This window comes from Thunnus maccoyii, chromosome 11 (assembly GCF_910596095.1).
Source record: "Thunnus maccoyii chromosome 11, fThuMac1.1, whole genome shotgun sequence".
Classification (NCBI taxonomy): domain Eukaryota; kingdom Metazoa; phylum Chordata; class Actinopteri; order Scombriformes; family Scombridae; genus Thunnus; species Thunnus maccoyii.
The window spans coordinates 12,797,812-12,825,086 of NC_056543.1; the positions used below are offsets into that span (position 1 = coordinate 12,797,812).

The 27,275-nt window shown below is 40.7% G+C and overlaps 1 protein-coding gene across 1 annotated transcript in view; it reads right to left on the minus strand.

The window, feature by feature from the left end:
* Positions 1-26,253, minus strand: part of ranbp2 (RAN binding protein 2) — a 30,848-nt gene extending 4,595 nt beyond the window's left edge. The window contains exons 1-27 of the mRNA XM_042427034.1: positions 26,010-26,253; positions 23,972-24,039; positions 23,759-23,870; positions 21,791-21,943; positions 21,339-21,569; positions 21,040-21,182; positions 20,567-20,762; positions 20,141-20,281; positions 19,576-19,735; positions 18,959-19,140; positions 18,299-18,498; positions 16,996-17,119; positions 14,717-14,878; positions 14,220-14,357; positions 13,561-13,692; positions 13,168-13,398; positions 12,934-13,017; positions 11,964-12,105; positions 11,747-11,841; positions 7,154-11,648; positions 5,302-5,463; positions 4,309-4,401; positions 3,937-4,112; positions 2,697-3,012; positions 1,646-1,732; positions 1,388-1,542; positions 123-396 (exon numbers count right to left, since the gene is read on the minus strand). Coding sequence (XP_042282968.1) covers positions 123-396; positions 1,388-1,542; positions 1,646-1,732; positions 2,697-3,012; positions 3,937-4,112; positions 4,309-4,401; positions 5,302-5,463; positions 7,154-11,648; positions 11,747-11,841; positions 11,964-12,105; positions 12,934-13,017; positions 13,168-13,398; positions 13,561-13,692; positions 14,220-14,357; positions 14,717-14,878; positions 16,996-17,119; positions 18,299-18,498; positions 18,959-19,140; positions 19,576-19,735; positions 20,141-20,281; positions 20,567-20,762; positions 21,040-21,182; positions 21,339-21,569; positions 21,791-21,943; positions 23,759-23,870; positions 23,972-24,039; positions 26,010-26,081 — 8,524 coding nt within the window. The 5' untranslated portion in view covers positions 26,082-26,253. The remainder of the gene's footprint in view (positions 1-122; positions 397-1,387; positions 1,543-1,645; positions 1,733-2,696; positions 3,013-3,936; positions 4,113-4,308; positions 4,402-5,301; positions 5,464-7,153; positions 11,649-11,746; positions 11,842-11,963; positions 12,106-12,933; positions 13,018-13,167; positions 13,399-13,560; positions 13,693-14,219; positions 14,358-14,716; positions 14,879-16,995; positions 17,120-18,298; positions 18,499-18,958; positions 19,141-19,575; positions 19,736-20,140; positions 20,282-20,566; positions 20,763-21,039; positions 21,183-21,338; positions 21,570-21,790; positions 21,944-23,758; positions 23,871-23,971; positions 24,040-26,009) is intronic.
* Positions 26,254-27,275: the final 1,022 nt, after the last annotated feature.

The following is a 27,275-nucleotide window of genomic DNA, read 5'->3' on the forward strand; positions in this document are numbered from 1 at the left end:
AGCTGTGTAGTCACAAAAAGATGCTTCTACAACAATAGCAAGCTAATTTACATTGCACTGAAACTAAGAGCAGACACATACAGTGTAGAAACTGACGTCATCTCAACACTGTGACAACATACCTGAGTAGTCGGTGGCAGTCCAGAGCAGTGCGTTAGCTGAGGCGTTCATGGGTTTGAGTTCCATCGCCGGTGAGATTGTGTGGTTGGCACAAACTCTCAGCACCTGCTCTCTTCTCATCAGGATTCGGTAGAAATGTTTGGTTGGGTGGTAGAGGATCTTGAGGTCACCGATGCCACGCTCCTTCCACTGGCCGAGGTCCCGGTCCCATCGGTACAGCTTGGCGCGCTCCTTAAACAGGATTTCCTCATCCTCCTCTCCAGACTTTGTCTCCACCTGAGAGAATTAAAATGCACAAAAGATGAGAAGTGATCTTCCGCTTTATTCACTAAACTGATCTGTAGTGCTCCCCCCCACCCAATTGTACTGTGTCGGTCTACTTAAGCCGTGCCGAACCAAGCCAAGCCATGATGACGTGTTTCCAGCCTCACAGCAATGAGGTGCTGCTGCTTCTTCACATGAAAGCTTTGCATTGATGAACCAGTGGAAGGCTTTCATTATGAGGAAGTTATAAGATATGATATAAATAAGTAAATTAAGTATGTATTTACTTATAAGTAAGTAAATAAATAAATAAGAAATAAGTTTTCTTCAGTAGTGCTATTTTTCAATCTACAAAACAAGACATGGAGATTTTTTTCCCCCCACACACATAAGACTACATAAAATCCAGATAATAGAAATTAAAAAAAAGATGGGACAGGAGAGGCCAAGAAGCCACAAAGCCACTGGCTTTACAACAGAGAAAAACAAATAGATATTTGGCGCCATTTGTTAAGTGGATTAGTTTTAAATCTTGCAGGAAGGAATTTATTTTATTTGGCTTGAGGAAGACTTGTAGTTGTTCCAAACATCTCAAATAAAAGCAAAGGAAGCTCTGATTGAATGTGTGGGTACTCCTTGTATGGTAGTTTAATTGTCTTTTGTATCAGGCATTTATCCCACTGACGCCTGCAGACAGGCAGCTTGACAGGCTTACTGCATTTTTAGCACGTCTCCAACATGTCATCAAGGTAAAAAAAAAAAATTGTGTGAGATTTTTTGGCTCAGCGCGTGGTGATTGGTGTCTTAAAAAGGGACCAAAATGTTGGAGCACAGCTCGACATTCCCCAGTTGCCTGTCAGCTTGAAGCGTGATCACGCTTGTAGAATAACAAAATCAAAACAGCACCTTCTATAAACACTTGTCCAGGATAATACTTAAAAAAAAGCTCAATGCATCACAGACAATTGGATCTGTATGACAACCGTGTGTGTGACTGAGGTACCTCTGGTAGTGACACTATTGGCTCAAAGTGAATGTCCACATTATTAGGAGCTTCCTCTTCATCACTCCCCTCCTCATCGCCATTGTTTTTTGGTGCTGAAGACACTGCGGCCCCAAATACTGTGGCTCCTGCGTTTGCCCAGGAGAAGTTGGAGTCTACACAAGGGGAAAAAACAATAAATATGCAATTTTGTCATTTTTGAGAGAAAGTTAGTTGTCAAAAAGAAGAACATAAGACAATTTAAGCACTGAAGCCAACCTTGTGATCCAAAGGCAAATCCGTCTGTCTTATTGGCCAAGTCGGCAAAAGAGAAGCCTCCGAGTGAGTTGAAACCAAAGTTAGAGTCTGTGGTGAGAGAAAGAAAGTTCATCATTAAATATTTGTATATATGCAGGATTCCAGCATACAGCGGGTTGGACACAACATGAACGCTGTACAATATAATCTGAGGCAATAAACAAAGTGTGAATCTTTATATGACACTTTTTGTAATTGCTTTTTGTTAGCTTGTCCACCCACTGGGTTCATAGAAACACCTAAATCCTTAGAAAATGGAACCAACCCCTTAATCAAACTCATCAATCTATAATCATATTTCTTTAATCACAGACACTGAAGCATCACTAAGGTTCAGATTAAAACAGTGGCGCCAATTTGAAGAAAAACATGCAAGTCTGTTTGTGGCACATTCAAGACTTATAGTGGGAAACTCATACAACAAGCAGCGTTGTAGAAATTGAACTCAGGAGACATTAAGTAGAATATACAAGGATGCTGTAAAACTGGTTAAGTGAATTTCATCTAAAATAGATTATTAAAAGTAGTCCAAGTAGGCTTAAGTTTCCGAAAAACACCTGCCCTGAATTCGACTGTAGGAAAGGCTGAATTAGTTGCATGACTCTGTTGTGCAGGACAATGTGGTTCAGCTGCATACACTTTGCAGTTTTGACATTATGATCAAACTTATCTGTGCTAGAAAATTCTAATATTAATTTTCCATGTCTTTCCTGGCCACAGTGTAGCATTCAAACAAACCTACTCTAATAATAAGCAGGTGAACAGATCAAAACCCCACTTTCTTACCTCAACAAGGTAAATCAATGATTGTACTGTTATGTCACCCACAGAGGTACATTTCTAAGCAAGTATTCTCCTGAAGATGGCGGTAGACTTTTGATCATAAAGCTGGTAAGAGCTTTTGACCAAAAGGACTGCATCTCAGCTTTAACATACCAGCACTGACCCACAAATATCAAGTAGACTGTCAGTGGTTGTACTTCTGTGGTAAAGAACAGGAAGTGGTCTATACCTTGACTTGCTGTCGTAGCAGTAGTAGCTGTGGCAGTCCCAGCGTTTGACTCTGGCTCTGGGCTCTTCTTAGTCGAAAGGTCAATGGGAGAGACACTGCTAGGAGCTTCATTCTGAATGTCTGTTGGCTGGTCTGAAGTCTGGTCTAAGGCCTGGTCTGAAGTCTGGTCTGGGGTCTGGTCTGAAGTCTGGTCTGAGGTCTGGTCCTCTGGTGTAGACGTGCTTCCTGCAGCCTCCGCACTGCTAGGTGATGGGTCTGATGTTGTCTCTTCAGCCGGGCTGCTGGAGACCTTTTCAGCTTCGTTTAACTGAGCATCCTGAAACAATTCATGAATTAAATCATAATCTATAATCTTTAGTTCCAGCTCTAACAACAAGGAATACTTTTTCTAAGTGACTTGCTTATATCCATTGAAAGAGGGATTCATCCGCACTCAAAAAACACTCATAAATGTGTTCTTGTTATTGTTACTTCAGCTGGATGTTGGACCGTCACTGTACAGAACGTACAGTGTATGTATGTATGTATGTATTTATGTACAGAGCTTGATGTTAGAAGACTGTGATACTGATGCTTGCTTGATGCTACATTAAACAAATCCTATAAATGGTTAAACTGCCTAAAGTTAAACCAAATATTTCACCACATTAGCCAAAATAAGTTATTTTTTTCCTGTTTTGTTTTCACCTCAGCAAAGTCCATTATATTCTTATTATGGGAATATATGGCATTACCATTGTTAAAAAACAAGTGGGTTTTTTTTGTTTTGTTTTTTTAAAATCAAGACTTGGCAGCTGAAATATCATTTATATATTATATTTACAAAGTGTCAACTTACTAACTAGATAACTGTCTGGTCAGTGTAAAAATAATATCTGTTGCAAATAAGTGATTTGCACATATTACAAATGTTATTAGGATTGCAGGATCATTAATTATAATAGATTTAAATTATTATAGATACAAATTCATTGCCTAATTCAAACCCTAATGGGAACCTGCATGAGTGACTTCTCATTGATGTGTCTCTTTATTAAGCTGCTTACTGGCGTGCCCCCGTAGCCGAATGTTTACCACGCTTGCCACATAACTGCAAGGTCCCTGGTTCGATTCCAGCCAGGGACCTTTGTTGCATGTCATACCCATCTCTCTCCCCTTGTTTCCTGTCTGCCTTCTTGCTGCCCACTGTCCAATAAAAGGCAAAAATAATTTTGAAAAAAAAAACAAAAAAACTGCTTACCAGGTCTTGTTGTGCCTTGCGGACTTCTGTCTCAAAGTCTTCAGATTTGTCGTGATCTGGGTCACTATCTGTGGTGCTCAGGCCACAGAAGAAGGTGGGTGGAAGCTGGAGGCTTTTGGCCTTCTCCTCCTCCTCTGGCGTCGGCTTCTTCTCCCAGACCACCTGGCAGTCTGACTCTAAATGGAGTACACACAAGTTTAAGACTACAGAGTCCACATACTTTAGGCCATGTAGTATATACTGTAAATGTAGAGATAATTCTTCATCTATCACGGCTCAGTCAGTGAAATGAATCTAAGCAGAATGGTGACTGACAAATGAAAAAAAATTGGGTTGAGGTATTTAACATTATGTATGACATGACATACTTACCATCACCACCACCAGATGCTGCTGCCTTTCTCTCCAGAGGATCAGGGTAGAGCTTTCCATTTAAGGCTTTCACTGCTGACTCATAGTCCTCATCTGATTCAAATTCAAAACAAATTCAACACATGTCACTATATTTATATTTCTTTCTTGTACAGATGAGCTGTGTTGGTGCAACATCTCCAGTGAGACAATACCAGTGAGTATGAATGTAAGTCAGTGTTGTGTTTGTTTTGTCTACACTTCTGATTGACGTATTCAAATTCAATGACTGCCAGCCTTACAGACATCACATTTTGTCATCACGGTGAGACTAAGGTCGTCGAAAGTATCGATACGATCTCCGTTAATTATCAATTTGACAGTATCAAAAGTACCAAAGATATTAAAAAACAACACCAAAAAAAAACAAAACAAAAAACAGATATACAATCAGATTTTCAACCCAAGGCTGCACAGATGAAACAACGGGGAATAAAATCAACTGGTCATCAACCTGTGGCTGTTACAGCGTTCTCTCCAGCAACAAAACCACCGCATGACTGGTGGGTCACGTGGCAAATTTAATAAAAAAAAAAAAAAAAAAAGAAAAGACACACACAAAAAAATTATCCCATTTTGTGTTCCAAGGATTTTTTTTCTTTTTGCCGTAGTATCAAAAGAGGTATCGAGTATCATTTTTTCTACTAGAATTGTATCAAAGTTTAAAATTCTGGTGTCGTGACAATTTTAGGTGAGACACGACAGCTACAACCTCCATATGCAAATAGATCTAGAGACCTTTTCTTAGCTTTCTGGATAATGTTCATACATTTTTTTTAAACATCGATTACCTCTATGACTGCATTTGAATACATTGTTTTATTCATTTATTTACATGATGTCTGTTACCAGTGTCCATGTTATTTCAAATGAAATGTCATTTTCCTTTTTTAATGAACTCTCACTCACAAGTACACCATTAAAAGATTACTGTTTCTTATACTTTGGTCTCACCATCAGGTTCATCATCGCTGGTGTAGCCTGGTTCATTCTGGTAGCAGAAGAAGGTGAGAGGCAGCAGAAGTTTCCTGGCTAAAGCAGCCTGTTCGGCAGTGGGTTCCCTGACATAGACGATCTCCACGTCAGAGTCATCATCCGACCTTGCACTGTCTTCTCCTACAACAGACAAATTAAAGTAGAACAACACAGTCAGGCTAGCAAAAAAAAAAACTTAAGAAAAGGCACAGATTAAGCTGTTTTATTCCCTTTATAACCACAGGTGTTAGTTCCACACACACAAAAAAACATGCACAGCAAAAACGAATGGCATGCATTCGATTTACCGATGTGTGAGACAAGTTGTATTAAGAGAACATTTATGTATGCATGTCTTGGTGTTTTTATTTTTATTTGACAGACTACACCACTTACTGTAGGAAACATGGCCCTGTATCATTGAATAGCATACATACCTGAGCTTTAACTCGAATTAGCCTTTGCTGAGGTGCACATCACTGGCAGAAGCCAGACTAGAGAGGGAATTGCGTTTCATGCTGTTGCTACACATCCTGCACTAAAAATGGCACGTGTGACGTTTGCATAGTGCATTCCTCTCGGAGGGAACGCTCTCTGTGGAATCTTCTCAGCTCACCTTTCATAAGACGGAGAACCTTTGCTTTCACTAACCTGCTCCCTGTAGCTATGAAAAACTAGTTTCAATCTGTCTCTATTGATTAGTACAAGTTCAACTGCCCATTCATTATTACCAAATTAACTAACAACTAGAAACTAACAACTAGAAACACTGATTTTTAACATGAAACTGTTTTATTCAGTGTTTTTTCTGGTTTTAATCACCAGGTCTGTTTGTTTCGGAGAGGAAGAGACCTCTGTGGATAATTCAGCTCCTTGTAAAAACGTCCTAAAAGATGAACATTGACGGAATCCTAACTGGGAGAAACTGACTGCAATAATGGCAGTAGTGGTTGTTTAACAAAGAAGACAACAATTCCCATGATCCCACACTACTTCACAACATCAAACTCCATCTTTTGTTATGGTTTTGATTGAGAGACCCCTAGCATCAGAAAATGACATTGTGCGTTTAAGTATGATTACAATTACTAAAATTCTTTGTACAGTTAAACTGCACCTCCACACACACACAGGACATGCAACACATTAGCTTCACTGTTTTTTCCACTCCGTGCATCCAGGTTATTTCTTTCTAATAGTACGGGCCAGCCAGGTGACAGCTGAGAAGTGTTAACACACACTGCAGTGATTAGAGTACCTGGGGGTTCAAATTGGGTGGTTGATGTGCTGGTCCAAAAGGCCATTGGGTTATCTTTGAAAAGCCTAAAATCCAGCCCTAAAGGATGATGGGTTGTTGGGCGAAGAGAAACTAATTGTGAGGCTGGTATCATAATCAGAAAACAAGGCCAAAATTGTTAAAATGAAAATATGAATCAATTATGTGAAAATGTTTTGCAATGAATGTTACCAGACAAGCTCTGAGGGTATGCAACATATGTGCAGCATGTTCACTAAAACCTACTGTAGATAAGTTATTGTATAACTGTAAATAAAGGTACATAATATCTTAGGTATACTTAAATAATGTATGTGAGGTGGCTGCATGGGGAGGAGATGGGAAGTGATTTTAAACACTAATGTCCAACAACTTTCCTAGAAAAACTTGAGAATGGTCTTGGTTGGGTCAACTAAGAAGATGATGGAGCAATGAGATGCAGATGGAACAAGACAATGGAGTAAAAATCAAATGAACAAAAACAGTCATAATACCCATTCAAAAACAGAAAATCAAACAAATATTCCATAAATAGTAAGATTTTTTTTTTTTTACCTTTCTCTGGGATTTTGAATGCAGGTGCTGCAGATGAAGTCCTGGCAAGACGTCCAGAATCTTTGGCCTTCAACCCGGATTCACAGTCATCAGTGTCAGAGTGAGATTTTGGACTGCCAAAAATCTTCTGAAGGCTATCAGAGCCAAACACAAATTTAGGGGGCGACACCACTGACTTGGAGGTGTTGCCTGGACTCTGAGACCCAGCTGCACATGGCTTACTGTCGGGAGAAAGGTCTGTACGTTCCTTTGTAGTCTCTTCCAGAACAGCAATGGCTGCCTTCCCACACACTGCTGTAGCACTATTTCCTGATTGTGCAGGTCCACTGTCTTGAGGTGTGGCAACCCCGGTTGTAACTGGGGTCACAAGTTCCCCTCTTTCTTGTGCACCCTTGGCTTCTTCAAAGACCTGTTTAAATGTGTTTGCAGTGTCCAGCAGTTTGAATCTAACAGCCAACTGCTCAATATTACCTTCGCCGGCTTCAGCAAAGTCCAAGGCACTCCAGACCCAGGCCTTCTCAGCGCCCTTCATAGGTTCAAGCTTCATGGCCGTTGTGATCCAGTGGTTAGCACAGATCTTGAGTACCTGATCTCTCCTCATTATCAACCTCACTCGTTTGGTGTCGAAATTCTGCAAGATCTTGAGGTCTCCAATACCCCTCTCCTTCCACTGACTCTGCTCCTTGTCATAGCGATACAGTTTGGCCCTGTGACTGAAGACTATCTGTTCATTTTCCTCCCCTGTGGAAGTTTCAACCAGATCAGGCAAGGGGACCACAGGTTCAAAGTACTGGCCATCTCTCTCCTCATCCTGGGTTACATCCTGCTCGTCATCAGTGCCCACTGAGGCTCTGCTCTGGTTAAGCTTAGCAGGAGATTTGGAGGGGCTAATGCCAGGCTGGAAGCTGAAACTGAATCCACCAGTGGATTCCCCAAAGCGGAAAAGGTTCTTTCTCAGGGGGCTGCTGGCGAGGGGAGAGGCATAGACTGATGAGTCAGCAGTATCATCTAAAGCCCCTTCTCTAAGGTCATAGTGGTCCCATTCTAGGGTGGGGCCAGTGGTTTCACCGTGAGGCTTCATTACAAGGCTTGAAACATTGCTGGTTGTTGTAATGTCTCCCTGGCTGTCATCATCTTTGATCTTTGTTTTCTCATCTGTCAGGAAGAATTTTAGGTCTTTCAAACCAGACTTCATTTCCTCCGCTTTTTGAATGAGATGTGCTGTTCTACCTGTGTCAACAAGCTTGTGCGGTGTTTGTAGGGGGATGTCTAAGAGAAGTCTTTGACACTCTTCAAACTTTTCCTTAAATTCCTCAGCAAGCTCTGGGGTTTTAAATTTGGCAGCCAACTGCTCTGGTTTAGCATCCCCATCAGAGAAATCATTGGCCATCCAAATCCATGCCTTGTCTGAGCCCGCCAGCGGCTTAAGATTCATAGTGGTGGTAATCCAGTGGTTGGCACAAACCTTCAGAACTTGCTCTCTTCTCATCAGCACCCTTAGCCTGCCATTAGTGGTGTTTTTTAGGAATTTAAGGATTCCTACACCACGCTCTTTCCACTGACTGGTGTTAGAATCAAATCTGAACAGTTTGACACGCTGAGAATAAAGAACCTGCTCATCCTCCTCCCCTGTCACCAGGTCCACCTTGTCAGGCATCTGGACCACTGGCTCAAACTGGATATCATCATTTTCCTCGGTTTTATACATGCCGTCTTCCTCCACCTCATTTGGGGCATCTGTCTTGGTGGGCGTTGCCTGGAAGGATGAGAACACCTGCTCACCAGCCCCAGAGAAACCTTTGAATTCGGGGTCGGTCTGGCCAAACTGGAAGTCTCCTCCAGAGGATTGTGCCAGATCTGCAAAACTGAATGAATCAGTTTTCCCAGAAATTAATGGATTTTGATCTTGCTCTGTTTGGCCTACTAAAGGTGTGGATGCATCTACTTTCTCCTTGTGTTTGTCAGCTATGCTTTTAAGAAAACTAGAAGCTGGCCCTGATGGGGTTGTCTCATTATCAGTTGAGGGAGTTTCTTTTGCAGTGTCCTGAATGCCAAACTTGAAGCCATCAGATGGAATGGGCATTGAGAAAGAGAAGCCTGAAGAACTTGTGGTACTAGATCCAGACTGAGGAGCCTCAAACTTGAAAGAAGCAGCTGAACTGTTATCTTTGTTTTGCCCAAACTGGAAAGTGCTGCCTGCTGCAAAAGGCATTGTAAATCCAGTTCCAGCAGGCTGGCTTGATGAACTCTTCGTTCCAAAGGTAAAGCTAAAGGAGGAAGCTGAAGGAGCAGCGCTGGTTATGCTTTTGGCATTGGGATTTGGCGTCTGACAGGCCACACACTTATTGGCAGAAGCGTCATTTCTCACCAGACACATATCACAGTCCCATTCTCCATCCTTCTTGGCAAACATGGCTTCTAAAGAGGGGGTTTCACGAGGGGTGTGGCAAGAAAAACATTCAGCAGCTGATGCATCATTTCTGACCAGGCAGGAACTGCAGTCCCACTTTTCATCCTTCTTTGCAAAATCAGGCACAATTCCTGACAAAACTGACACTGTTGACAGAGTGGACTCAACTGGAGCACCCTCTTTTGATTTAGCAGTAGGGTTGGGAGTGCCACAGGCGACACATTTGCCAGATGAAGCTTCATTTCTTACTTCACATACATCACAGTCCCACTGCCCTGGCTTCTTGCTAAACTGGGCACCAAACCCAGAGTCAACAACATCTGAGGGCTTAACTACAGGTGCAGTTGCAGCTGGTGCCACTTGTGCTGTGGCAGTTGTTTTAGGTGAAACTTTCAGAGCTTTACAAGAAACACAACTGTCTGCAGAGGCCTCATTTGTTACAGAGCATGTGCCACAGTCCCACTGCCCTGGCTTCTTGCCAAACTGAGCCCCAAAGCCAGCACTAAAGGCACTGGTTACTGTGTCAGCAGGTTTTGAGGTGCTTGTGCCAAACGTAAATGAAGGGGGTATGGAAGCTCCAAAAGCACCAAATCCAGTAAATGGAGAGCCAGAACTACTAGGTTTTGATGCATCAGTCCCAAATTTGAAAGTAAAGGGACTGCCTTTGGTTTCACTTGCAGCCTGAATGTCTGGTTTTGATGAAGAATTAGGATTGGCACTTTGACAAGCAACACACTGCATATCCTTGGATTTATTTCTTACACAGCACACAGTACAGTCCCATTCCCCTTCTTTCAGTGCAAACTGTGCGGCCAATGAATCAGAGGTTTTTAAGCTTTCCTCTTTCTTCTCCTGTTGATCATGCTTCTCTGACGATCTCAACACAATTTTCTGAGCTTCCTCAAACTTGGCTTTGAAAAGTGATGCCTCATCTACGGTTTTGAAGCGGATGGCTAGTTGCTCAGGCTTAGGCTCTTCGTCTGCATAATCAATGGCATTCCAGACCCAGGATTTGTCAGAGCCAGCATTCGGTTTCAGTAGCATATCAGCATTGATGTAATGATTGGCACAGATCTTAAGGACCTGTTCTCTTCTCATCAAGAGGCGAACCTTCCCTTTAGTGCTGTGTTTTAGGATTTTAACGTTGCCAATGCCCCGCTCCTTCCATTCTTTTGTCTCTGTGTCAAATCGATACAGCTTTGCTCTATTGCAAAACATCTCCTCCTCTTCTTCCTCACCTGTTTTCACATCTACTTTGTCCGGAAGGGGTACAATGGGTTCAAAGTGAGGACCATCTTCATCCTCCTCAACATGCGTGCTGTCATTGTCGCTATCTACCGCCCTTTCCTCTTCTGCAGTAGCCTTGGCTATCCCAAACACTGGCTTGGTAACATCCCCAAATTTAAATGGCTGCTCCACATTTCCAAACAGACTTCCGGTATTTGTGCTCTGTGCTGCATCAGCAAAGGAGAAGCCATTAGAATTTTTATTGCCAAAGGTGAAGATGCCCGTTTGGCTGGGGGGCTGCTCTTGAGCTATGGGCTTCTCTGGAACAGTATCTGTTTTAGTGGGAATGTCTGACGTAAGAAGACCAAGCAAACTTTCACTATGCTTGGCCTGAGAAGCCGAGAAAGTGAAATCTCCATCATTGGATTTAAAGTTGGAGTTAAATTTAAATGCAGCTGAAGGTGTTGACTGGGCAACTGTGCTTGCTCCAAAACTAGGCACTTTGGGAACTTCAGCAGGTGCCTGCTGGCTGAATGAGAGCTTCCCAAATTCCATAGGCTTCCCCGCGATGCTCTTTGGTGGCTGAACAGGGGCTACAGAGGGTTTGGTGAAGTAGCCAGGTTCAGGTAAGGGAGGGTTGGTGGTTTGTTGGGATACACTCTGGCCATAATATTCTTCACTATATGGGGAAAGAAGGCTAGTGGCTGGTGATTCAAATCGAAGAGGGGCACCAAAGACCTGTTCTTGAGGAGGGTAAATGCAGGCCGGGGCTGTCTGCAATGGAGGTGTATGTGTGGGCTGCTGGTAGGCATACATATGCTGCTGAGGTGGCATACGGTTCATACCATACATTGGGCCCTGTGTAAAGCAAAAAAAGAAAACAAAATCAAATGTCATTCAACATACTCTGAAAAAGTTTATTACTGTAAATTAGAGTTAAACAGTAATGTAATTACCTTGGTGGGGGTTACATTTGCTGCCGTGCGCAGGAGATACTGTGAGTTATATGCTGGAGATTGATTGTAGTACACAGAGGGGCCTGTGGTGGCAACTTAAAAATACAGACAAAGATTTTGTTAATTAAAACTATTTATTCTGTTCATCAAAGCATTTATAAAAAACAATATGGCACTATACATTAAGACATGCTTTTGTTCTATGTAGTATGCAGACCTGTTAGAGGGGCCCCATGGTAGGACTGGACTGGCGTGAAAGTGTCCTGTAAGCCCTCAGCTCCGTAACTCTCCCCATACATCTTGTGATGAGGAGAGCCTGCATTCCCTGAAGAGTTGTGTCTCAGATCATGAACCTCATTCTGCAAAACAAGGAGCTTAATGAGAATTGAACAGAGCATTTAACCCACAGAAAAAGTAACACACAAGAGTGATTAAGCCATTTCATGTAGAAAATCAACATTATTTACTGTGCTGTGTTCAAAACCATAAAAAAAATGTCAAATAGTGGCCAGGGCCTTTATTTGCTTTAACAGCAGAGGCCTCTATTTGAAACAGGCTATTATTAGAGATGGGCCTTTTCTAAATTTCTAAATGCTGTGCTCCTGTTTTACTTCATGTTGCTGAAAACTCAACATAAATATTGTTCTCATTCCATTTACATTTTTTCATTTGGCAGGTAAAATCCAAGCCACAGATCAAGGAGAAGCCTTTGAGAATAAGACATATCCACCTGACATAAGTGAGGCAAAGTTGCAGATACATGAAATAACACATTAGCGCATAGTAAATTTGGAAGAGGTAGGTCTTTAAGCGATTTGTGAAGACATATGGATTCTGCTGATCCAGTTGAGTTTGGTAACTCGTTCCACCACCAAGGGACCACATAGGAGAAGAGTTAAGAGAATGTGCTAAGGGGTGGTAGTGTGGAAGTGACTGAGAAGGGAGCGGGCACAAGGCTGCGGAGATCGTATCGAATGAAAACCACTGACATATGAACTTTAGGACAATCAGAGAGGGACACAATAAACTGAATGAAGAAATGGTCAAGACACATGCAAGGGGGAAACGGAGAGGTTGTCTGACGGTAAATAACAATAAAAAAGATTTTCACCGGATTCCTTAAATAATTCCTTCTGGGTGGAATTTGTGTGAAATTAAATAAAACGTGCTTAGTCCCTAATTCTGACCTTGAGAGCTTCAACTTGCTGACACAGCATCTGGAGGAGACTTTTCTGGTCCTCCACCCAATGAGGTGGGGTCTTCGGGGAAATCTATACAACAGGGAAAATAAATTATGTCAGTAATGTACAACTTTTATCAAGATGTCTGAGATATATACAATCAAACACTTTTAGTAACCATATAGAAATCTAAAATTGTCTTCTAAATGATTGTTTTCAAAACCAATAACCTGAACCTACCAGGTGTCTTTTGGAAGGAGAGACAATGCTTTTGTTAGGGGAGAGAGTGGAAAATTTGATGTGGGATATGGTGGCACTGGTTTCTGTGGGATGAGCAGGGCTGGAGTGGGCTGGTCCTCTTCGACCCATGTCCTCTTTCTCTTCCTCTTCATCCATGTCCTCCCCATCGTCCCCCAGCTGTTGGTTCACATCATTCAGGAGGTCCAAAACTTCCTCCATGGACACAGGCAACTAGGACACAAAATGTAGACAATGGTTTTATTTCTGTAGAGTTGTTACATTTAATAGTAGGAATATAAAGATAACAGGATAAACCATGTAAAGGATATTTCATCAAACATGCTTCTGTTTTGAAAGTTAAACTTGCTCAGAGCTACAAAATATTGGACTTACCTTCTCAATGTCATCTGCATTGGCATTGTAGATCTTGGACAGGTAGGTCCTGAACTTCCTCAGGAAAGTGATGCACCTGTCTTGGGTCTCCTCAACCCCATTGCTGGCCTCCTCTGACAGCCGCTGGTAGATCTGCCAAGGAAACACAACATATTATAGAAAACAAATGCAAAGACAAGCACAGGCTTCAGAAAGACTAACATCAGCATCCACCCTTGGGATGCATGATACAGGTGAACTTTGAGGTATCTGCATAAGTTTGACATTGTTTGATTAGCATCCTCTTTAGCCATAATGTCTTTTTTTCTTTAAGGAGTTCATACGGATAGTAGCCCTGAGGACATCTGCACCAATAAATACTTTTACACTATTGGCAAATCACAATCTATTAAACTGGATTGGTATGCAAAACCAAAACCTGAGTCACAATATTCAAAATGTAAACAATCTTCAGCTACAATCAAGAAATACTTTGGTGCATCAACTATGTGTGGTATCAGGATTGGTGCTGATAGAGCTCTCAAGATCTATAACCAAAGCTTGTCTATTGGCCATAATCTTCTAAAATGTTTGTTATCTACTGTAATTGAAATATATATTATAAATAGACAGCTATTGTTAAAGTCAGATGGTCAATTATATCGAAGCAAATTACTTACCTGAGCCAGATGCCAGATGGACGACATGTTATTGATAGTTTCCAAGGTAGCGATGGCCTCCTCTGTCTTGCCTTCAATGTCAAGGAAAACTGCATACGTGATTTTGGCTTCCTCTTCATATCCCTTCACACATGAGATCTAAAAAAAAAAAAAAAAGGACACCGACATGTACCCACAGAAATACACAATTTGTAAGTGATGGTACAACTTAGATCTCTCAAAATATTACAACAGGTTAATATGTATTTGCTGTAGTGGCTCCAGTGGGAATCAAACCCCTTACCCTAAGCTCTACAATGCACTATCATCTCACCTACAGAGCTACTTACTGGTTGAAAAACATCATACTCAAAAATCATTTACAACCTAATCAAAGCAATACACTACAAGATACAGTGATAGGGGTGATAACTGTAAAAACAAGGATAAACCTAATTAATGACTGCTAACATCCTGAATTTCATATAAGAAAAAGAAATCATGACAACAATACTAACCTGAATATCTTTGGAGGGAAAGTGTAAGAAGAGTGGGTCAAGGGGTTCGGGTATACTGCGTCTGTTTTTTATTTTGTCCAACAGTGGAAGGACAACTTTCCAGTAGTGAACACTGCGGTTGATGTACTCCTTCTGGTCATAGTACGAGTTCACTCCATCACCCTGGGTTGTTAGACATGCAAAAACACAGCTGAATATAAAGGAAAGAAGGTGAGCCTGTCACATGAGCTAAATGCAGAGCTGACATACAGTAAACTTTTGACAGAAGTCAAGCCTTCAGTTGTTACATGTGCTACCATTCAAACAAACTGACACAGTCAGAGAAGCAGCACATGTGGTTGTTTGGAAAACCACATGTGCATCACATTTAACAGTTGTAAAGTGAGTGACAGACAGGAGCAGGTGTAAAGGCAAACAAGTGCGATTTATCGGGCAGTGCTGCGCGTGTGTGTGTGTGTGTGTGTGTGTGGACGACTGCCACCCACATAACTGACCCCTCTCTAGCTGACAATCTTATCATTTTGAGTCAATGTGCGTATGGCGTACTTTTAAATATCAACTTTAAGAGCACAAAGAAGGAGAATGAGGAGGAGGACGAGGAGAAGCCCATGGCTAAGGGGTTAAAACAGAGCACAGAGATGCAAACAGGTAAGCGGTAAAAAGGTAAGAACATTGCGTGGATAGAGAAAACCTACCACAACTAGGGGGGCATACTCCCCTCGGAGAAAATTTTGAGCGATACTCGCTTTACAAACAAATTTTTAGTTACTTTTGATCTTAAGCTCAATGCTTTTCCAGCCCATAGCGTCAAGCCACTTTGGTTTATGTGTTAAAAAAAAGCATTTAAACTGTAAGAACACAAAAACTCAAATGGCTGCCCCCCCCACCCGTTCATCCATCCGTCTCTCTAACAAGACATATCGGGATGAAGAAAAATATTGGCAATAAATTAGTGTTGGCTTTTACAATATAAAATGCATCTAATCTAAAAAGGTCATTACCATTATTTCACCGGATACAGTAAATGCATCTGCTAACTTAATGGAAAGGAGGAACTGTATGAATAACATTATCCTTTTTAGAAATCACAGATGTGGCTTTTTCCCTCCAGAAAGTCTTCTTTTTGATGGTTTTTCGTCTTCTTCATTTTTAAGTATGAATTTAAAAATTTGCTTAATATTATCATTAGGGCTGCAACTACTGATTTATCTACATTTTTTTCCATGATTAATCGATCATTTGTACATAAAATGTTGGTAAATACTGAAAAAAAAAAAAACCCTGTTACAATTTCTCACAGTCAAAGAGCTTCAAAGGTCTTCGTTTGTCTGACCAACTGTCAAAAACCCCAAAATATTTAGTTTCTAATTGTTAGGGGTGGATCAAGAAAAAAAAAATAAGAAGAAAAGTTTCACATTAGAATCTCGACTGATATATCCTACGATTTTCTAAATGTTACTTAATGTGATGTTGTCGGAACGAAAAAGGCAGAACTCAACTGTGAGGGCAGTGCAGCACCCAGACAGTCTACAGCGTGCACGCGCTACTAGAGTTCATCTTCAAAAAAGGCAGTGGAGCGTTGCAAGCATTTTTTGATTTAATGACTAAATAATTACCTTTGCGAGACGAACGTAAAAGTATATTGTGAACTTTCTACACCGTCACTCAGAGACTAATGTTAGCGGAGCAGAGCAGCAAACGGCAGTGACAATCAAGACCAACTGACCATCACACAAACAATTTGAACCAACTCTGAGGTGAAGAGAATAACTTGGTGCTCGGTCCGTTTCACCCCAATTAACCAAGTCAGCATCTAACACAATCAATGCGATAACACCCTCCTCCCCCTCTACAATTCTCTTTGGGTGTACACGAATCTCATAGGTGAACCACCTGGTCTCAACAGCGGATTTTGCCAAAATGTGAGGAGTTTGCATCTCTGACAGCAACTTCCTCTGTTAAAGTCCAGCTGGTAACCTTTGTTATGTGTGTCCTCCCTCTCCCTCATTTCCCGTCATAATTCTACAATCTCTATCTAATAAAGGCATAAAATGCCAAAAAATAAATAATTAACAGCACAAATGACTCTAGAGCTATAAAGTAACTTATTTATTAAGAATATCTGGATCAGAAATTTCCTGCAACTTCATCTGCATGTCAAGTAACCCCACATATGAGGTCCTGACCCTAAGGTTGGCAAACACTTGTTTTTCTAGCTGGCTACTCGCTGAGCTTGCAGAGAACAGTGTGTGTGTGTGTGTTTGTGTGTGCGCGTGTACCGTTTGGCTGAGACATTGAGCCCAGTGGATAGCCAATGCTGGTTGGAGTCCATGTTTCTCTCCAGCCCTCAGAGTGTTCAGTCCATGTTGCACAATCATTCGCAATTTTGCTGACATGCCAGGACTACAAGGAGACACACAACAAACACACTGAATATTAGATACACATACAACAGTCACGCTTGTTTTGGTCTTTTCATGTCACTAAACTGAGGACAAACAATGAAGCGGGCAGAATGGCAAGCACCCAGCTGTGGAAATTTTATGTTTGTGCCCAAACCTGCTCAACTGAACTGTCCTTACATGACTACACAGGAGTTTCAATGTGAGTTTAATACTGTTGTCAACAAGTTTAAAAAGTGAGAAAATGTTCATTCTTGCTTTCTATTTTCTGCGATGAGATTTAAAACCGTTTACAATTACTGACATATTGATATGTTTGGGGGGAAAATGCTAGGACAAGAGTGAGTATAACTTTCAATAACTTTGATTAGAGACTATAAGAGACAGCCTGACAGCTTATATTTTTGCAAATCTATAGTGTGGTGTAACCCTAATTTGGCTCAGCGTTCCTCATTGACTACGATTACATGCACACTAATATTCCACAATTATTCCAAATAGTAGAGATAATGTATAATAATATTCCGAATTTGATATAGGTCATGTAAACAGCATATTACGTTTGGATATTCTGAATTAGACTTTATTCTGAATGTAGCATTTTCCGATTAAGACATGTGGGATATGCCGATATTATTTGAGTTTTAGGAGCATTCTTTGAGTGTGTATACAGCACATTCGGAATATGCGTGTCAATTGGGTTTTTTTTACCACAGTTTGCGACACACAGCCTGTTTACAGTCAGCTCTGTGCGTTGTAAACAAACTAAATAGCCAACAGTTTGCAAGGCTGGGGTAGAGATGCATGCCCAAAAGGAAAACCTACATTTCTGGTCAGAAGAAGAAACACACCTACTTTTAAACATTTTAAAAGACTTGGATATCAACAGGTTTTTGGATATGCGCAAATATCGCAGCCCAAACTTTTTCAAGGTGGTTGAACGATTAAATGAGGGTTCCAGCTGTTTCACTTTTCCATATTGTGATGTGATAAACGGAGTATGCACGGCTGCATGTAAAAGGGAATATTAGTGGAATATTTATTTTCATTAGCCATGTAAACAGCTTAGTAGGAATATTGTCATTTTCGGAATAAGGGCGAAGACCGGAATATTTTGTGCATGTAAACGTAGTCATGACTGTCTTCCGAGTATCATATTCTGGCCGGTTCTGACACTCACGCAGCTCGTTGGTGAATGAGGCTGTAGATGGCGTCCCACCACTCCCTCTGTCTGTCGGTGGTCAAGAGGCGGAGGAGAGGGAGGGGGAGGCAGCGAGGCTCGTAGAGCTGCTGTTGCTGCTGCTGGTTTATTCCGCTGCTGATCTTCGCCGTCTCCTGGAGCTGACAATGGCTACAGAACACCACACCACATATAAACACCTGGATGGAGTAAACGAGACGAGAGTCAGAGGCCTTTACGTTTTCAAACAAAAAGCAGAAAAAGATTTCAGAACCAAAAATCAGTAATGAGTTACAAGAGTGTCTCCCCTGTGCAAGTGAAAGTGAAAGTGAAAGATGACTGAAAGTACTACTCAGTGACGTCAATCACACACCCGGTATTTCCCTTTCAAAAATCCATTTCAGGGGAATTTTGCATTTATCAACTTTAGATAATTATGTATCAACAATTGAAAAGTCTTCATCATGTCTGTTTACAATCTATATTATACATATTTTCTCTAATGTATCTGTTGCATATATACTGATATCTTCAATTTAGATGTATAATTTCATCTTGCATTTTTTGTGTTTTCATACTTTAAATAACTTTCCTTTTCTTCTCTTTTCATTCTCTTGTTACATGGACCCAACATAACAACCCACACGCAATGCCACCCACCTCCAAATCCAGCAGGCAGATTGACTCTGGTGCATTCGTGTCCAGTTTGGAGGTTTCCAGGGTAAGCCTTGGAAAGAGTTGCTGTAGCCAATCCCGCAGGGCTGGTCTCTGTGCCAGAAGTGTCCACTGCAGCCCCAGCCAGCTCAGATGCTGCAAGTCACCACCATGCAGCAGGATGGAGCCTACAGAGGAAGCACCAAGTTATTAAAATATAGGAGTGCTTGCAATGTGCTTGTTAAAAAATAGAATTAATGTTTATGTTAGTTAGGGAAGTCAGTTATTGTAATTTGGTTTCTTTTGTCGGGTTGTATTTGTTTCCTTTCTAGTTAGATTTGTTTTGTTGGCATTTGCTCACTCTGAAGTTAAATCAAGTCAAGTGCCAATTAGTTTATATATATATTCAAAAACTAAACAAAAAGGTTTTTACAAACAAATTTAGAATAAAGAAATACATGAATAATAAAATAAACTTGTCAATCTAAAAAAAATTGTCTTCATTGTCCTTTTTACATTTCTGCATTCCTAAACTTATATTATCAGTTACAATAAACAGTTATAATTATCAGTTATAATGATCAGCCTTTATATTCCATATTAGTGCATCTCTAGTTTTGTACCTGCGTCCCACTCAGCCAGCTGAGAGATCTGTGGAGTCAGTGCGTTAATGGAACGAATGTCATCATTGGCAATAAAGGAAGATCCAGTAGAGGCCTGCTGTCCAAACAGGAGATCAAGCAGAGAGTTCTGACCGCTACGGTTCCCAAACGCCTCAACCACCTATGTATGCAAACACACAGAACATACAAATGTGTCAGTTTCTAAACCTTAAAGTAATTAAACATCAGTTTATTAGTGCTGTCAACATGTGATGGATATGGTGCAGAAAATGACTGTTAGCAAGACAAAGTAGAAGTGAATCTATCATGTTCATTACAGTGATAAGATATTTTCATCTGTAGCAGAAAATCTAAGTTCCATGTATTATACTAGATTAATCAAATCGATTTATCACACACACACACACACACACACACACACACACACACACACACACACACACACACACACACACACACACACACACACACACACACACACACACACACACAATAAAACTTTTTTCATTCCAGGCTCAAAGTGCTACAACTTCTAACTAAACTGATTCAGAATGCATGGACAGACCTCTCTGATCAAGGTGGATGCATCAGTGCTCAGATTGAGCAGCATGTGGCCGGCTTGACTCAGTCGGTCGCTTGCCAGCAGCTCCAGTAGCTGTGGCGCTGACTGGTCTCTTTTGGTCACTTTATTCTTTGGTCTGGGGACCTGGTGGAAGGAAAAAAGAGAACAAACTGCATCCAGAAACCCGTCTGCATTCAAATGTTCCTGGCCGCGGCTCCCTAATGCGGTCTGTGTATGGAAACTAAGTAAATTAAACTATTAAGACAGTTAAACTTATTCTGTAAGGCAGCTGTTAAAAAAAAAATAATTGAGAAGTTCAGCTTTCTTATCTGTATCCATACCACAGAATTGCTCAACAAATGACTTAGTTGTCCATGTCATGATAGGACTGGACATATACTGATCATATTTGTGTCGGTGTGTCAGTACCTGGTATGCCAGCAGGTAGCATAGTGCAGCCAGGTCAATGACGTCCCTCCAGGTCTTCTGCCGATCCTGAGGCAGCTTCAACAATAACGCAGCAGCATGCAAATAGAGGTGACCGCGCATCTCCACAAACACCTCACAAAGTTCGTCTGTGTGGCGGCCTGCAACGCTGCTCACTGTCTGCATAGCTTGGTCAAAACTACACACACAAACACACACACACATTTGTATAAACTGCATAAACATGGGTGTTGTAGAAAATAGACTGCAGATTAATCAATAATGAAAATAATCATACGTTGCAGTCCTAGAATTTTGTACATCTTCTACAGGCATAAACATAGCACATAACGTAAATATATAAAGAAATTTAGTTCTGAGTGGAATCTAACATTACATTTGGTTTCATGGCTACATACTGTAAACATAGACGATTTGTGTATACAAACACTATATTAACCTAAACAAACACTTACCTTCTGAGGGCATCAATGCTGGGCTGCACGTCACTCCCAGACAGTGTGATTCTCAGCAGGTTGCAGTGAGCCAATAGCAGCTCTCTCTGGAGACGCCGACACATCTTCTCATTGCTGGCAATACTTGGCTGAGCCAGATACTCCTGAAACAAAAGTCATCCATGTTTTTAGTATTATTGTGAATTTAAAATGCAGATTTTTAACGGTATGAAATACAAGCCAACACCATACAACTTTTCAAAAATGCACACTAGTCCGACCATGCATAACTGCCCTTCTATATTAGAGTCCATGCTGACCTGCAGTGTGTGCACCACCACAGTGTACCAGTCCAGACTGTTGCGAAGCATGCCCTTTCTCTCAGCGGCCAGGCAATGCTTAACAGCCTCATCCAGCCGACTGTCCTGACAGAACAGCTGAACCAGCTTCACGTTCACATGTGCGTCAGCTGGCCGTGCTGCAAGCTCGGCCTGAAGGAGGTCAAAGAGTCGGTTCCAACCCTGTTGACCTTGACGATTCAACAGACGCTCCTGCATAGAGGGAAACAGGTAAACCAAAAAGAGTCAGTATGGGATCCTGTTCATTAAATAGTTAAAACATGAAATGAAGACTATGAAGACAGAGAGGGGAATATAGTAGGCTGGAAAATAAGCAGCAGTTGGTAAAATATGAATGTAAAGAGTGATATTACAAGTTGACAGATGCAGTGTCCAACAGAGGTCTTGCTAATTCAGAAGAAAAGGAGCCTCACCTTCAGGTTAAAGACTGCAGGGTTTCCCGGCAGCAGCTTGGCAGCCTTCTCCACCCAAAACTCAGCTCTGCTGTCACATTCCTCCTTACTGACCAGTAACTCAGCCACCTTCAGCACCAGATCCCTCTGGGCCGGGTTCAAGTCCACTGATCGCTACATACACACAAAAGTGCAGACATACTGGCATCAGCTTTTATAGAAGCCTGTATATATCAGATCTATCCAAAAAGCAAGACTCCTCCAGAATACAATAACCAAAATGTGAGAGAGGGAGGAAAGAAAGACCCTTTAAGTTGGTTACTTCATTTATACCTCAGTGAAGTCACATATTAGAGGAGGAGGGAGCAGTCAAATTTTTGAATGATCAATGAACATGATAAAAATCACAAAATTTTAAACATTGTTAATAAAATTGACATGACTTCAATGGGATTTTATCACAATTTCATTTTCTCTTTCACTTCCTTTACCAAAGAAATAGAATAATGTGCACCATGTGCTCTATTAAATGTTTAATCTCTCTACTTTTTGATTACAGAGGATAAAAATGTGACAGTGGACTAATCACACACACACACTTAACAGCACAATGGGGCCTTTTGATAGCTTCTGTGCCCAACTGTAGTGCAATGAGTTGTGGTAAAACAACTTAACCTATAATTATATTATAATTACCAACAATGCCCAGCTTGGCACATGTGCTTCCAATTATTAGTTGTATGAAGGAAACTTAGAATCTTATTTAAGGACCAAACCAACTAAATAACATTAATCATTACACCTCTTGCCATTTTCAATGCATGCAATACACTACAAATTGGTTCTCACTGGATCTCAAACCAAATTTTAAGTGTTTCATATTGTGCTAAAATGAATTGACCCTACATTAAAAAATGGTCAACAGGAATGGAAAGCATACACAATTCATGGATTGCGTTTAAAGCACTTCCTGTTCAGTAAAATAAACTACATTCAGAGTGTACAAGTGTAATTTCCCCTCCCTAAGCAGGTATTAATTCCAGCCTCAAATACCTGTTTGGTTGGGTCTACAGATAATTGAAGTCTGTTCCAAACAGAAACCTTGGGCCCTATTTAAATCGTCCAACAACAAGCTTGAAGTGGCAGGTCTCGGGCACAGAGACTATGTGGTTGTCTCCAAGCGCAAAAGCTATTTAGGTTCACGTTATGCTCAGCAGCGTAAAATGTGAAAGTGCTGGGAACAGTGGAATATAGTTCAGAGGGTGTGGTGATTATTAAATACACTCTTAGTCAGTCATACTTCTGAATCAGCTGTGTCAATCACAGTTAAGTATGTCAACAGTGAGCCATCAAATGAGGAACAGTCTGCTAAAGCTGATATGATCACATTGATCCAACACTATTTCACTCATATGGATAAAAGACACTGTAAGAATCACTATTAGATAAATGCCAACTGCTTCACCTGCTTTTTGTTCCTGATTTAACCACATTAAACGTTACTTTTTGATTTAAATAAAGACACTGGTTGGAGTGGTTAAAGTTTTTCATCGTTTCATCAATCAGTTTCATGATTCTAAAGCTTAATGTTTGCACTTCATTTCATTTTAGATCCTATTTGCTGGAGTTCAGCACCAAGAGAACAAAACACAGAGTCACTCACTGTTTATAAATGTAGAGATTAAACAAGGGAAGGAAAACTGAGAAAACACTATCTGGGCATTAATTAGGGGTATCCCCATCCTGATTTGACCACTTTAAATGGAAAATGGACTGCAGTTACACAGCACTTTTCAATCTGAACGCCTCTTATTCACCCACACACACACACACACACACACACACACACACAGATCACTTTCATAAATGGACAAGAGGAACCAGACACCAATCCTGAAAAGGGCCCAGCCACACCATGCAATACACTCTTCCAGGAAGAATCTCTTTGTTTTGCATATTTTTTCCCCCCAAGAGTCATGTTCCTCGTACCTTGTAACATCCTACTGCCTTGTTGATGTCTCCCTCTCTCTCATAGAGCTGTCCAAGGAATTTGTGTGCTTTGGGATCCCTCTCTTGGACTTTGAGATACTCTGATACATGTCTAGGAGAATAAAACAGATTGTTATGCGAGGGTACTGTGAGTATAATTTCTCTGGAGAGGCAATAACATTCAGTCAACCACAGGGAAGCTCATGTGCTTACCTTTTTGCAAGTTCATACTCTTTTGCTTCAAAGTACAGCTTTGCAAATAAAAATCCTTTGACTGGCTTCTGTGGAAAGAAAACATCAATATTGAAGTTTAGTGAATTCATCTTGGTGTGGACCGGCTGTTTTCACTATTACAGATGACAGTTAATTGGCAAAAGAGGGAGAAACTCCACCTATGCCCTTGTGTTGCTCTCTCTATCCACAAAATGGAGCAAAAAACACCCTGATGGCACCTCAAAGTCTGAGTGGAGACAGCATGGCATTAGAAGGGTCTGTGGGCAATTCTCTTGTTTTGAGTCAGACTGCTTAATCTCAGCATGGTTTGAAGGTCTGGGGAAAACCCTTAAACTACAGAGTTCTCAAAACAAGTCAGTCTTTAGTAGTGGTGAAAGGACTCATGCCCACCAGACCAAGGTCAGTGTTGCCTGCTTGTACTTCCAGAGGTTCAATAATAACATGGACACCTGTTCCTTCAGGTTCAGACATGTCACGAACTGGAATAACTTACTTTTGGACGTTAAAACAATAAGACACAAGTAATTTTAAGTGGAAGATCAATAAATGAATTATGGAAAATCTGGCATTGTAAGTTTATCATCCAAGGTGACTTGATTTTATTGAAGATAATGTGGGTACTTCTTGGTAGTATGAAGCCACCAACACACCTGGACTCCTACATCTATGCTATGCAGCTACTTTTGTAGTAGTGTGCGATCCGTTGCCATCCTTCTAATAATGTCAAATTAACGTTTATATTTATTATATACGTTTAGATTCATTAAATGTTTAATGCAACATGTGATGCACAAACCATATAGTTACAGTTATCCAAGTCAGCAACTTAAATAAATACCATCAGATTTCTGAATAAGGTTTGGGGTGTGTAAACGGCTCATCTTTTGGAAGCATTTTGTTCCAGATGTATTAAAGGATAGGTTCACAATTTTTCAAGTCTGTCTTAAAACAACAGTCAGGTGACCAAATGAAACATTGAAAAGAGGTTTCACTTGCTGTAATTGTTCCTCTCTTTCATATTGGCTATTAAAAGATGCCCTTCAAATGCACTTTCAATGTAAGTGATGAGGGCCAAAATCCACAGTGTGTCCACACAGATTTTGTGCAAAAATGTGGTTAAAAGTTTATCTGAAGCTTATATGAGGCTTCAGCAGTCCGAGTTAATCATATCAAGTGGATATCTGCCACATTTACAGCCTGTTTAGCATCGAATTCCCTATTTGTGTTTCCTCAAAAGTTTCCCTGTTGAGCTGCGGTGGAAGTATATAAACAAAGAGAGGGACTTTGGCACTATGAATCACAATAAGAAACATCTTTATTGGCCAAGTATGTTCACACATAAAAGGACTTTGACTCCGATTTAGTGGCTCTCAATGTGCTTACAAATACAACATAATAATCCTCAAAAAACTCTGAAAATAAGACTAACGTTGAAAGCTATCGACTTCATAGTAGCTTCAGATAAACTTTTAAATACATTTTAGCACAGATAGATGGATTCTGGTCCCTATTACTTAACCTTTAAGAACATTATGAAGGGATCTTCTAATAGTCAGCATGGACAGGAGGGATGATTACAGCACGAAAAACCGGCTTCAACGTTCATTTGGGCTCCTGACTATTGTTTTAAGAAAGGCGTGGAAAATTGTGAACCCGTCCCGGCTGTAGTAGTAGTTGGTAGTTGCTAGCTGTGGCGTTACAAGTAGTCATAAGCTGTTTGTGGGATAGCTAACTAGCTCGGCTGCTCTAACAAGCCCATGCCGCGCGTTTTCCGAGCGTGAAGGGGAGGACATGACGAAGCGTCATCGTGTCGGTTAGCGCCGCTAGCCTTAGGATAAGCCCGCGGCAGTTAACAGATATTACACATAACATAAAACTAACCAAATTAACATCGGTTCAAAAAAAATAACTGCCATTAATGCCCGTTTGATCGTGGTGTCCAGGCCTGTCTCCTCACGCCGGGTTGGTGTGAAACGATGGCAGCAGCACGCTAACGTTAGCCGCCGGTTGAACTTACCTCTTTGAGGGAGGGAGAGGAGCTCTGTACGGAGGAAACGTACCGGTCCACTTCAGTCTTACTCCGCCGCATGGCTCCCCGAAAAAAACAAAACAAAGTACTGCTAAAGCGGTTGACTGTGGTGCATATAATACGACAATTCACAAAATATAAAAAGCTGACATAATAGTCATTCCGTGAGCGTTAACTCCCCATGATGATATTATTGCGCAGTCTCATTAACGTCAAATGGCAGAGGGGTCACGTGGTTCGTGCGCTTACTTGAATCCAGCTCGCTGTCCAATGAGAGCTGAGCATTCAGTTTGACGCACACTGACGCACTTTTATTGGTCGTGTAGTCTAGATGGTAACTCTAGATTCGAGAAGGTTCTCGCGAGAGTGAGCATTTTAACCCAAAACATTGTATTTCCCTTGCCGAATGTTTTTTTTTGTGCCTAAACCCTACAAGACCTTAACCTCAGCGTTGTCACATCATTAGACATTGCTGTTTTGTACAATGACAAACAACGCGCAAAATGAAGGAGCACCGTGTACAAATCCTGCAAGAGCAAATCTAGAGTTACCATGTGGGTTGGCTGAGCCAGAGACAAAGTTATGTCGTCTTTGCTCTGTGGAAAGTACGTTATGTTTTCAAAGTATTATTATGCCAAGTTAGGGGGACAACTACATAGGACTACTTTTTTCATCTACCTTTTAATGTATTATTATTTATTTTATTATTTTATTACTTTTTTTTATTATGATGATTATTTTTTTCTTCTCACTTAAAATTATTGACATTGGATTTATATATAATGCTTACGTTGTGGTATGTTCTTCGTCTTGTTTTATTTATATTATATGATTAAATTAGTTTGTATCATGGGGAATAAAGTACATGCATGTATGAAATGTGTTAAATAAAAAGTTTAAAAAAAAAACAACCTTCCATTTATACAAATATAATTCTTCCATATTACACTAAACAAATACTAGTGATGGTATTAATTGAGAATATAAGAATAATATAAGAAAAAAGATGAAAAACAAGCAATACTTGCAATACTTTGATTTTTTTTTTCTTTAATAAAACCGTGCATGTTGCCTTCATCAGGGTTAATTTAAACAACTTTTTACAAGGACTGTGACAGTGTGTTAATAAATATAAATGCAGAGATTATCCCTGTATCAGTGTTATCAGGGGAGGTGTAGTGTTACCAGAATACTTATTTAACCCATGTTAGTTTGCCAAGGAATAGCCTTTTAACTCATGTAACTCTGAATATG